Genomic DNA, 12,469 nt, shown 5'->3' with positions numbered 1-12,469 from the left:
CCTATTGGCCTGGATGTATGGAAGCTCATTTCTGTTATTCCAGATTTAAAAAAAAGGTAATTGCGACAATTGTGACTTTTCTCACACAGTTTGTATATTACAGTTCTTACTGAGTGAGTTTGTATCTCACAATCGAAAATTATAAACGATACCTGCATACCTGCGAATTTATATCTCACATTCAGAGATTTTTCTCAAAATTTTGACTTTACATCGAATTTCTGTTTTTTTAAATAAAAAAAGGTAATTTTTTATATTGTTTGATTTCACAATTCTGATTTTTTTTTTTCCATAGAATACTAACTCAATGTCTCGCAATTCAGTTTTTATTTATTTATTTATTTTTAAAGTAATTGTGACTTTTTGTCTCACAATTTTGACTTTTCTCCGAACTGGAAGTTTAAATCTCACAATTCTGACAATTCTGACTTAATATCATGCAATTTTGAGTTTATATTTCACAGTATAGTCTTTTTGAGAATTTTGAGTTTGCATCTCACAATGTTGTTTTATTTTTCACAGAATTCTAACTTAATGTCTCGTAATTCTGTTTTTATTTATTTATTTATTTTTAAGTAATTGTGACTTTTTGACTCACAATTTTGACCTTTTTTCTCCGAACTGGAAGTTTAAATCTCACAATTCTGACAATTCTGACTTAATATTACACAATTTTGAGGTTATATTTCAGAATTTTGAGTTTGTCTCTTGCAATTTTGATTTTTTTCATAAAATTCTAACTCTGTGTCTTGCAACTCTGTTTTATTTGTTTCTGCCAATAAAAATAAATAAAAAAGGTAATTGTGACTTTTTATCTCGCAGTTGCGAGCTTATATTTCACAATACAATCTTTTTTTTTTTTTTTTTTTTTTTCCAGAATTTTGAGTTGGCATCACGCAATTGTAATTTTTTGCATAGAATTCTAACTCAATGTCTTACAACTGTTTTATTTAAAAATAGTAAGTGTGACTTTAATCTTACAGTTGCAAGTTTGTCATAATATATTATGCAAGTTTGCATGTAACAATTTTGATTTTTTTTCCCATAAAATTCTAACTTAATTGTATTTGTTTCTGCCAATAAAAAATAAATAAAAAAAGGTCATTGTGACTTTATCTCACAATTGCAAGTTTATATTTCACAATACAATCTTTTTTTCAGAACTTTTTTTTATAGAATTCTAACTTAATGTCTTTTTTATTATTTTTTTTTTACTTTTTGTCTCACAATTTACTTTTTTTTTCTCAGAACTGGAAAGTTAAATCACAATTCTGACAATTCTGACTTAACAGCAAGCAATTTTGAATTTATATTTCTTGCAATTGCAAGAAAACCATTTAAATTGTGAGATATAATTCAGAATTGCAGGAAAGAGTCAGAATTGTGACAAAAAGTTGCAATTACCTTTTTTATTTTTTGTATTATTATATTTATAAGTTTCCATATAGATGCAATATCACACAAAAGCAAGTGTTTTTAATTAGTGGTGCCTTTCAAAAGGGCAGGTGTGTTTATTTCCCATAATTGATTTATTCCGCAGCCAAAGGTGTAAAACTTTTTGTAACATAAAAAAGAACTGCCCAAATATTATTTGTAAATATTTATTTGCATTAATCCTCTTTAGTCATCAAGCTTTGAAAACTGAGTATTTTCACTTATTCACCTACAGAATCAGTCACTTCTCTTTCTTATCAGTCACTTTTTAATATAAGTAAACCAGAGCAAGTGAATTTTCCTGTTTATCTTAACATACATTAAACTGGATTTTAAAGCAGCTGTGTTTTAATTTTAGGTCATGTTCTCCACTGCTCCAGACTGCACTAAGACTCACTGGAAACAGACGGTGTTCTTACTAGAAAGCCCAATCCCTGTCAAAGCCGGTTTGTACCCTGTTCACACTTGTTTTCACACTAACTGTCTTCACACCAGTGTTTGCATGTATTTGTGTCTGTCTTTAAACTGTGACGAGATCTGGCAAGAACATTTCCAGCCATCACCTTTCTTTAAAACACAAAAAAGATGTGTCACAGTGAGGTGTATCTTATCTTTCTTTACCCTGACAGTTGATTCTTAGACGGTGACACAGGTTATCCGTCAGTCATTGAGAGATAGACACATGATTGAGCAGTTCTAGAGCCCGTCCACATAAACCATGCAGTTTGTTCTTTCTGTTGATAAATATATATGATGATTTATATATATTGTGTCTTGAGATTCATTCCTACAGGGTTTTGAGATGACACAAAGCATCAGGTTTGTAAACAGATTTATTTAGGGGCTTTGCTTTTGTGATCCCTGTGTTTGATGTTGTTCTAATACAAAATCATATGACTGGTTGAGGTTGTGTGCAATCTGATTACATGGTATTTTCACACAGAACCGATAATCAATTGATTTCGTGTGGAGCCGATTTTTGCCATTTAACACATTTTTAGATATGCTAACAAAGCATTTAACAACACAAATGGGTAATAACTTCTGGTATAATAATATAATAAGTATAAACTATAATTTATAATTATAAACCTATATATATATATATATATATATATATATATATATATATATATATATATATATATATATATATATATATATATATATATATATATATATATATATATATATATATATATATGTGTATATATATAATTAACTTAAATATTAAATATTTAATTAATTATTTTTTTAACATTAATTTACTTAACCTTAAAATTTTGTTAATATTTTAATATAATTTGTTAATATAAAATTTGTTGTTGTTTATGTTATTATATTTTGTATTATGATACAAATAAATATGATATATATGATACACCCATACATTTTAAAATGCTTTTCTTTTGTTGCATTTTCAATTCACTTATTATTAATAATATTTGTATTAGTATGTGACCCTGGACCACAAAACCAGTCATAAGGTACATTTTTTGGAAAATGAGATGTATAGATCATCTGAAAGCTGAATAAATAAGCTTTCAACTGATGTATGGTTTGTTAGAATAGGACAATATTTAGCCAAAATGCAACTATTTGAAAATCTGAAATCTGAGGGTGCAAAAATATCTAAATATTGAGAAAACTTGCCTTTAAAGTTGTCCAAATGAAGTACTTAGCAATGCATATTACTAACCAGAAATAAAGTTTTGATATATTTATGGTGGGAAATTTACAAATTATCTTCATGAAACATGATCTTGACTTAATATCTTAATGATTTTTGACATAAAAAAAAATTTGATTATTTTGACCCATACAATGTATTTTTGGCTATTGCTACAAATATACCCATGCTACTTAAGACTGGTTTTGTGGTCCAGAGTCAAATATTGTAGTGGTGCTACAATTATATTAATTGCACAAATATAATATAAATGTAATAATTGTTGTAGTTCTTTTTTTGTCCATATAAAGAGCTGTGGTTCTTGTAAAGAGGACTCAAGTGTGAAAACACCATAAAACATCATGAAAACAGCATCATTGCTAAATCATTTATATGTACATTTCTGTGTCATTTATTTAAAGATTTATTTATCTTTAGAATATATTTTTTAAACTGGCTATTGCAGAATTGCACGCATATCAGCCCTCTATAATTTAAAAGAAGCAAATAATGGGAGGAAAACTATATAAACGATGAGAAGGAAGTGAATCAGAACCTGAAACTGTTTAAAAAAATCGCCTCATGTTTAGTTATTAGAGCAATGCAGACCATCTGCAACTTAGATCAAGGCTCCGTATGTCCGTAGATGGCGAGACAGTGTCCCGGCCGCGCTAACAGATGAAGTGTGTCTTATCATAATGGGAATCGGAGAAATGTCATCTGATGCGCAGATGGATGAAGGTGCTTTAGCCTGTTTCTCTGATACAGCACACTATTATAAATGACTGTGGCCTAACTGTAGCTGTCCACGGGCATTACCACGGACAGTCCCTGCGGGAGCCGTTCAATGATAAGACTGCCGTCCACTTGAAGGTCTGCTAACGCTGTTTCTGCATTGCTGATACCAGTGTCAGATTGTAATCAGAAGGCACAGTCGTGTGATTATATTGTATGGCATATTTGTCCGTTTTGCAGTAGCTCCAAAAATGCCTAATCTATAAACAGCATCCCTCACATTGGTGATTTATGGTGACTAATCTTGATTAAGTTAGTTGTTGTTTATATTTTACTCACATGCACACTCATCTAGCTCTGCAGCTGGCCTGTTGCCTTTGGATTAGCACCATATGGTTTTGAAGTTTTCCTCTTTCCATATGTATAAATGCATGTGAATGAAAAGACGTGGGGGGATAAAACAAGTGTTTTTATGTGTTTTTGGCCATGTACCTTGATAATAGTATTATATAACCGTAAAAATTTGTTTAACATTGTATATGAATGACATTTAATTATAAAGTGGTATCTTGTCTTTGAGTACCATGGTACATTACTGTTCAGATGTTTGGGGTCAGTAAGTTTTATTCAACAAGGACATTAGGTTGATAAAAAGTGACAGGAACGTTTAAGTAAATGCTGTTCTTATTAACTTTCTGTTCCTCAAAGAATACTGGAAAAAATATATTGGTTTCCACAAAAAAATAATAAATATATACAATATTCATAAAATACATAATAACTTCCATACATAAATACATAAATGAAAATTAGCAGCAAAACTGTTTTAAACATTTCTAATCAGAAGAAATGTTTCTTATGCACCATATCAGTGATGCAAAACAGCAAATTCACCTGCTGAATGAAAATGAAATATGAAAATAGAAAAGTTATTTTAAATTGTTTGTTTACTTTAGTTTTAATCAAATATGTATATATCCTTGGTGAGCAAAAGCATAAAAAAACTTTGCTGACCCCAGATAAACAGAAGTGTAAGAATATCAGTGTATCATAGTATTACCATAGTATTTTTTTGGCTGCTCTGCTAACCATTTATGTCTCTTCTTTTTGTGAAATTGCACTACCAGTCAAAAGTTTTTGAACAGTAAGATTTTTAATGTTTTTTAAAGAATACTCTTCTGCTCACCAATCCTGCATTTATTTGATCCAAAATGCCGCAAAAACAGTAAAATTTGAAATATTTTTACTATTTAAAAATAACTGTTTTCTATTTTAAAATGTAATTTATACCTGTGATCAAATCAAAATTTTCAGCATCATTATTTCAATCTTCAGTGTCACATGATCCTTTAGAAATCATTCTAATATGCTGATTTGCTGTTCAAAAAAACCAAAAACTTTTTTTTAAATTATTATCAATATTTAAAACGACTGAGTACATTTTTTCAAGATTCTTTGATGAATAGAAAGATCCAAATATCAGCATTTGAAATAAAAAGCTTTTGTAACATTTTACACTATACAAATCAAAATTATGTAGTCAGTATATATATATTTTTTAAATAGAAATTAATAATTTTATTTAGCAAGGATGCTTTAAATTGATTAAAAGTGATGATAAAGACATTTATAATGCTCTTCTGAACTTTCTATTCATTAAAAAAACCTGAAAAAAATCTACTCAGCTGTTTTCAACATAATAATAATAATAAGAAGAAGAAATATATTTGAACAGCAAATCAGAATATTAGAATGATTTCTGAAGGATCAAGTGACTGGAGTAATAATGCTAAAAATTCAGCTTTGAAATCACAGGAATAAATTACATTTTAAAATATATTTAAATAGAAAACAGTTATTTTAAATAGTAAAAATATTTCAAAATTGTACTTTTGCTGTACTTTGAATCAAGTAAATGCAGGCTTGGTGAGCAAAAGAGACTTCTTTAAAAAAAAAAAAAAAAACATTTAAACCATTTAAAAACTTTTGACTGATAGTGTAGTAATTGAGTAATTACTTTTGTTCAACCTGTTCTTATTTTTCAGGTGCATTTATGTGTTAAAGTAGTGATATCAGTTTATCTTATTGATTTAGCACAGTTATTATTGTAAAACAATAATGCATTTAATCATGACCTGACAAAACCGCACTTACTGTGAGCAGGAAGCAGAGAACGAGTAAGGAATGGTTCACAAATGACAAAACTCAAAACAAATGTCTTTTTCTTTTTAACTTGATTTGGCACTTTGAAAAAAAATTAAACTGCCTTTATAGTTTTATTGATTAAAATAAAAAGATGAGAACCATACTTTCCTGTATTATATCCTACAAAAATAGGAATATTTTCAAACTGTGTTAATAATTGCATTTGATATTCTTCTCACTTAATACATGATTTGTGACTTGTGAATTTAAATTGGATTTCTTTTCTAAACAACGACAGTAATGTGTTTTGTATCACCAAGCTGTCATTTGCATGAAAGAAAAATGATTGTTAGAAGAAAAATGCATTGCTGTCAGCTCATGCTCAGGTTGTGTGGATTCTTCTCCTGTTTGTGTTAGTTTAGTAATTACTTTTCAGAGGTGTGATGAGAGGGGAGGTAGAGTATTCAACGGAAATGCAAGACGCCCTCAGATGCTGCCACATCAATTAAAGCAGCCTTCATTTGTCATGATTTAGTTGGTTTTGCAGATCATTAAAAGGAAAAGATGAGAACGTTTCCTTGAAAAGCTTCGTTTGTCATGCGTAACCAACCTTTGAGCTCGAATAAAAGAGGTCACCCTGTGTTGAGTGGTTTTGGGACGTTTTGAGGATAAAAAGTGCATTGCACATCATGTAATAGACTTGAACAAGGCTTCTTATTGAATCAGCCATGCAATGCTTTTTGTGGTACTTTAAAGTAGTTTAAACTCATAGGAAGTGCAGTCTGTCTGCAGTGTGAAAAGGTCCTTGAGGTGTCAGAGCAAGGTTCCTTTAGGGGGAGGTGCGATTATTTGATAGACGGGGGCACTTTGGTGAGCTGGTGATTCCGAAGGCCTGTTTTATGCATCTCCTTTACAGGGGCCACAGATTTATGAGGTTATGTGCTGCAGAGCGAGAGAGACGTTTTATAATGCAGCGTTTGTATCTAGTGCTGCAGTGTTTGGAGGACTTTTTTTCTGAAAACAGACATAATGATTGGACATTAGATACTGATATTTCATTATAAGTCTTTAAAGGGATAGGTAACCCTAAAATGTCCATTCCAAAATCTGTATGACTTTTTTTCCCGTTTTCACACAATGAAAGTCAATAAGGTCCAGGGTTGTTTGGGACCCCTATGTCTTTTATAATTTGGACAAAAACAATTTGTGTTGTGCTGAAGAAATAAAGTCATATAGGATTGAAATGGCATAAGGGTGAGCAGGCAAGACAGGAGTTTCATTTTGGGTGCACTGTCCCTTTAAATTAAAGGTATAACTCACCAAAAAATGAAAATTTGCTTAGAATTTATTCACCCTCGGGCCATCGATATGGAAGCCCGTTTCCACCACTGAATAATAAAAAAAGGTTATTGCGACTTATCTCACAATTCTGACTTTTTTCTCAGAATTGTGAGATACAAACTCGCAATTCCAATTTTTTTTTTAGAATTGTGAGATATAAACTTGCAATTCTGTGAACATATCAGTCTTCTTTTTTTTTTCTCCTTAGAACTGGACTTTATAACTCACAATTGCGATTCTCAAAATTGCAAAACTCACAATTCTGACTTTTTTTCTCAGAACTGTGAGATATAAACTCACAATTGTGAGAAAGTCAGAATTGTGAGATGAAAAGTCGCAATTACCTTTTTTATTTTTTATTCAGTGGCGGAAGCGGGCTTCTATACATCCAAGATGTAGAAAGGTTTGGTTCCTCATAAGAACAGATTTGGAGAAATTTAGCATTACATCACTTGCTCACAAATTTTCTTCTAAGTGAATGGGTGCCGTCAGAATGAGAGTCCAAACAATGTTTTTGACTGTTTTCATTTGTAAGTGGGGCTTAATCTGTGCATATTTTTCTCCTGATTCATGACTCCTTCACTTTAGAAAATATTATCGATAGAGGACTGGTAATGTTAAAAATATTATTACATTAATAATTAATTATTATTATATTATTATTATTAACATTTTGCTTCACAAGACATTAATTGATGAACTGGAGTCATATGGATTGCTTGTGGATTATTGTGATGTTTTTATCAGATGCTTGGACTGTCATTCTGACAGCACCCATTCACTGCTGTTCCAGTGAGGAAACCAACTCATCTACTGTACATCTTGGATGGCCAGAGGCTGAGTTAATTTTCAGAAAAGTTTCATTTTTGCTTGAACTGTTCCTTTAAATTTATGTTTGCGAGCACTATAATCCTTGTTCTGTATCACTTGCGCACCAGCTTGTTCATTAGCAGTCACGTTTCTTCAAGGAATACATCGAGATGTTTTACGTAGTCTCGTCCATTTCTCGTTTCAGCCTTCGTCACCCTTGGTTGCATTGGCATGTTTAATGCAAATGGCAGTGTGATGTATGACGGCTCTAGAAGCTGCCTTGTCTCCTTCATTTAATTAACGTGCACCAACAGCTTCTTTCTCATAGATCGCCAGTCGTCTTCTCGCCTCTATAGTCTCAGAATAAAGTCTTGCAGTAACTACATCCCAAACTGCTTTACTCTAAGATTTAACCAGGAATTGTAGGGTCAAGTAATTTCACTCTCTGTGTCTTTTGGTTCTCTCTACAGACCTCTGTGTATCAAAGCCCACTGGCAGTAACTGGAAAAGTGTTTGTTATGAAGTGCAGACACACACCAGTGTGATGCACACAGCCATTTTCTGCAGGGCGCTGAAGTTTAATAGATCTTTCTATCATTTGTGCTCATACTGGTCAAGAGAAAACCCACTGTGCATGCTTTCGGTAGGCAATATGCGATCTGTCAAGTTTTCACTGCACAGATGATTTTAATTAAAGGATTTCTTGCTAGATCAATTGTTTTGCCAAAAAAAAATAAAATTAGGCTTCAGCTTTTTTTGCTATTGAACAAATCTTTTGAAGATTTCTGTTCCTGACACATTAGTGCATGACTTGTTTGCCAAAGCAATTTCTAAAGGCCCATTCACACCAAGAATGATAACCATAGCTATATTAACATCCACACCAATGCATAAAAATGTTCTGTGTATAAGCATGTAGGGTTGGGAATCGTGAGAAATTTTCCAGTTCCAGTTTTGCCTAACGATTACAATTCTGATTCCATTAATTATTTGTGTTAAAATTAAGGAAATTCAGTCAATTCCATTTTTATGACCACAATTTCTATATTTTCAGAGTTCTGGTAATGCTCCCAGCACTTTGTGCACACATACCGAAAGATTTTTTTGTGTATTTTTCAGAGTTCCAGAATTTTTCAGAAACAGAAGTGGTTCGGTATGAGAAACTTTCTTGGTTCCTAACCTTATACTGTAAGCTCATGCTAACGTTTGGTGGACAGATTTCTATAAAATAAGAGTCCATTCATAGAGGCAAGTTATTTCAAACACTCGATCGATGCTATAGTGCAAATTTGGAGTAAAAATATGTAGTTATTCTCATAAATTGTCTTTCTTTGACACTGTGCTAAACTAAAAACGGTAAGCATTTTAGTATTTTCTTTTTAGCGTAAGTGTTCCTTTTGTATGCAATAGTGTGATTCATTGGTCAAATAAAGAAAGAAAGAAAGATTAATTTGACTCATAGCATCATTTATATATTTTATTTAGAGATTTCTATAGACATCACGATACATCGTTTGCGTGAATTTTTTAAACCATGATAACTGTGTAGTGAAAAATCTGATATCGTGGCAACCCTAATTTAAACTAGTTTTTGTTCTTGGTGTGAACAGGCCTCAAGAGTCTTGTTCTTGTACTTTTTTGGGGGAAAGGAAAAGTGAATTGTGAAAGATTTAATTTTTAATGTTCTTTTAAGGGGATCATTTGACATTAAAAGGTAGAAGAAAGCCAGTGTGACAGTTCCAGCATGCTGTGACGATCACATGTGACTTCTCCTCATGTCAAAATGCTGCAGTCAGCATATTTTTATCTCATGTAACCTGCAGCAAAGAAAGAAGTGGTGGGGGGGCGGAGGGCTTGTTTGCCAAATGGGTAAACATTCATTTACGTCTGGCAGTGAAACGTGAAGTTAATCAAAGTGATTATCTGGTGTAATCATCGTCATTGTCTTCAGGCCTTCCCGATAAAACGTGCCGCCTGTATTCCTACTGTAGTCGTACTGTAGCAAGCAGCAGCTTTCTCTGCCATCTGGAGCCAAGCGGCATGTCATCCTCCCCTGATTCACTCTCAGCTTTTTAATCGCATCTTTTCTATCTCAGCTAGTTTCAGTTTTGTTCAATGAGATGCAGTAGAAATTTGCACTTTTGCCATTACACAGATCTGAGTTTTGACAGAAAAGTGTCAGGCTGAGCTATATGGTAATAAAAATGGAATACTTGTGCATGTAAATGCTTATGAGGAAAGCTCAAATAACTTACATTTCAAGCTGGTGTGAAGGCATCTCCCCATGAAGATTGATTTGTGTCAAATCCTGTTTGACACTGTGTTTTTCCTTGTGCAGGAGAAGAACTTCCTGGTCAAATCACAGTGCATAAGAACAGAAAGGACCCCAGGGCACTGCTGATCACACTTGACGTCGCTGGTCGGAAGCAAACCTACAGCCTCCAGTGAAGAGATTGTTTTATTGGATGGAAAACACATACTTTGAGCAATGCAGTGTTTAATTAATGAAACATTTAATTAAAAAGTTTTCTACTAATATCAATCATTCTTGTGTTGTATATAAAGCCAAAGTTGTCAACGTTTTTTTTTTTAATACAAGTTTTCTCTGTGACAAACAACAGGACCAGGAGTCAACAACTTGGCCAACTAATGAAACTCAAAACTTTTTAGACCGTTTTAAACCGGTTAATGTCCATATATTTGGGCCTCTTTGACTATTCATAAAAAGCAATGGAAAAAATCTAATTTCCTATTTGTTTGAATAATGACTGAGTGAATAAAGTAAAAGCTTCCATGGAATGTAAGTGCTCAGTGTCTATGTTCTTTTATCCACCTTTTTCTTCCCGTAACAGTAGGCATGGCCATTTGTAAATTTTATGGGTCTTGCTTCCAGTCTCATGCGCATCCAGCTATTTGTAGCTGTACGAAACGGCTTGTTTTGCTGCTTGATAATGCAAATTGGTGTCTTACCATATTATTTTATTGTATTATCTTATTATCTAAAAACCGTTTTACTTTTTACTGCACCTTGTTATTCTTCCCGTCATTTCCCTGTAGCGGATAATAAACCGGAAGTCTCACCCATAGGCTTACTTCCGAGTTGAAATAAAATGTGGATAAGAAAGCTATTAAGTTTACCACAAAAGTAACACTAAAGTCCCCTGAGTCCTTTTTCATCAAGGTTAGAGAGTAGATGTGAACGGAGAGACATTTATTTCCACAAACCATTTAAAAATTACATTCAGCGGTTCTTTTACGCCGTGGCGCAATTATGTAGTTCTAACAAATGGCTTAAACCGTAAACACCAAGCGTTCACGTAGTGATAGCTGATTGGTAGCCGGTCGAACAGGATATGTAATCTCTGAATACCACAACTGACCAATCAGAATAAAGTTTTCAAGGAGACGTAATAACAGAACTCGTCCCCTAGGGGGATCCTCAAATATTAGCTTAACTTAAATATTAAGATAAACAAAAGCTAATGGCAGTTATGCTGCAGAAGACTGAATAAACTGTTTTGTGTGGAAAAATATGGTAATATAACAAACTGCCTATCCTAATCTAACTTTTGGCATGACTAATTCAATTTAAGGTCAGTTATATTTGGGGTCCGCGAGCAAAAATCCTGTTTTTAAGAGAAGTCCAGAACAATTTTGCCTCAGGTTTTATTATAGGACACTACATTCACTTGCATGTGTATTTTCCAGTATCCCCACTTCCCCACTGCTGCCACGCTGCAGCGAGGTGTGCAAGACTGATCTCAGGTCTTTAAAAAAAGCCATCAAGCTAATATGAAACCAACTTTTATTAAAACGATTGCGTTACATTAAAAAAAAAAAGTCTATTGCAAGAAGAGAAACTGATAATTGTTGTGGAGACTTGCGTGATTTCGTTTAAGGCCCGGTAATATTCCATATCTTACAGGCATGTTTTGTGCAGCAAATGCTAACAAGACAAATGACCATTGGCTGATGCATAATCTTATCTTATGTAATTAATTACAGGGTGAAAGAAAGTAAAGAGAACTACTTTGTTTCAGCGTAATTTATTCTTTATCAAACCCAGTGTGTGCATTGTCGTTTTTATGGCAAAGCAAAACAAGTTAGGAAAATACCCGAATACACAATTTTTATTCAAAACAAGACAGTTCCTAATTTGAAACTGGAATAAACGACCTGAGAAACTGAATTATTCGTTAGGCAAATGTTTAGCTGGTTGCAGACCACTGAAAGACTACATATTTTTGGTGGCTCTTTCTACTTATGGCGTACCTTGTTTCTCTTTAACGTGCTTTAAAGAGAACGTATAAAGGTGACACGGAAAGAGAAGCAGAA

General features: G+C 32.8%; 1 protein-coding gene across 2 annotated transcripts in view; it reads left to right on the top strand.

Moving 5' to 3' along the window:
• prmt3 (protein arginine methyltransferase 3) overlaps positions 1-10,672 on the top strand; it is a 70,673-nt gene extending 60,001 nt beyond the window's left edge. For both annotated transcript variants that reach the window (XM_051114988.1, XM_051114989.1), the window contains exons 15-16: positions 1,793-1,880; positions 10,473-10,672. In XM_051114988.1, coding sequence (XP_050970945.1) covers positions 1,793-1,880; positions 10,473-10,582 — 198 coding nt within the window. In that variant the 3' untranslated portion in view covers positions 10,583-10,672. The remainder of the gene's footprint in view (positions 1-1,792; positions 1,881-10,472) is intronic.
• Positions 10,673-12,469: the final 1,797 nt, after the last annotated feature.

Source organism: Labeo rohita, chromosome 7 (assembly GCF_022985175.1).
Source record: "Labeo rohita strain BAU-BD-2019 chromosome 7, IGBB_LRoh.1.0, whole genome shotgun sequence".
Taxonomy (NCBI): Eukaryota; Metazoa; Chordata; class Actinopteri; order Cypriniformes; family Cyprinidae; genus Labeo; species Labeo rohita.
Note: the sequence above shows the minus strand (reverse complement) of the source record. Positions and strands in the feature narration are given on the sequence as shown.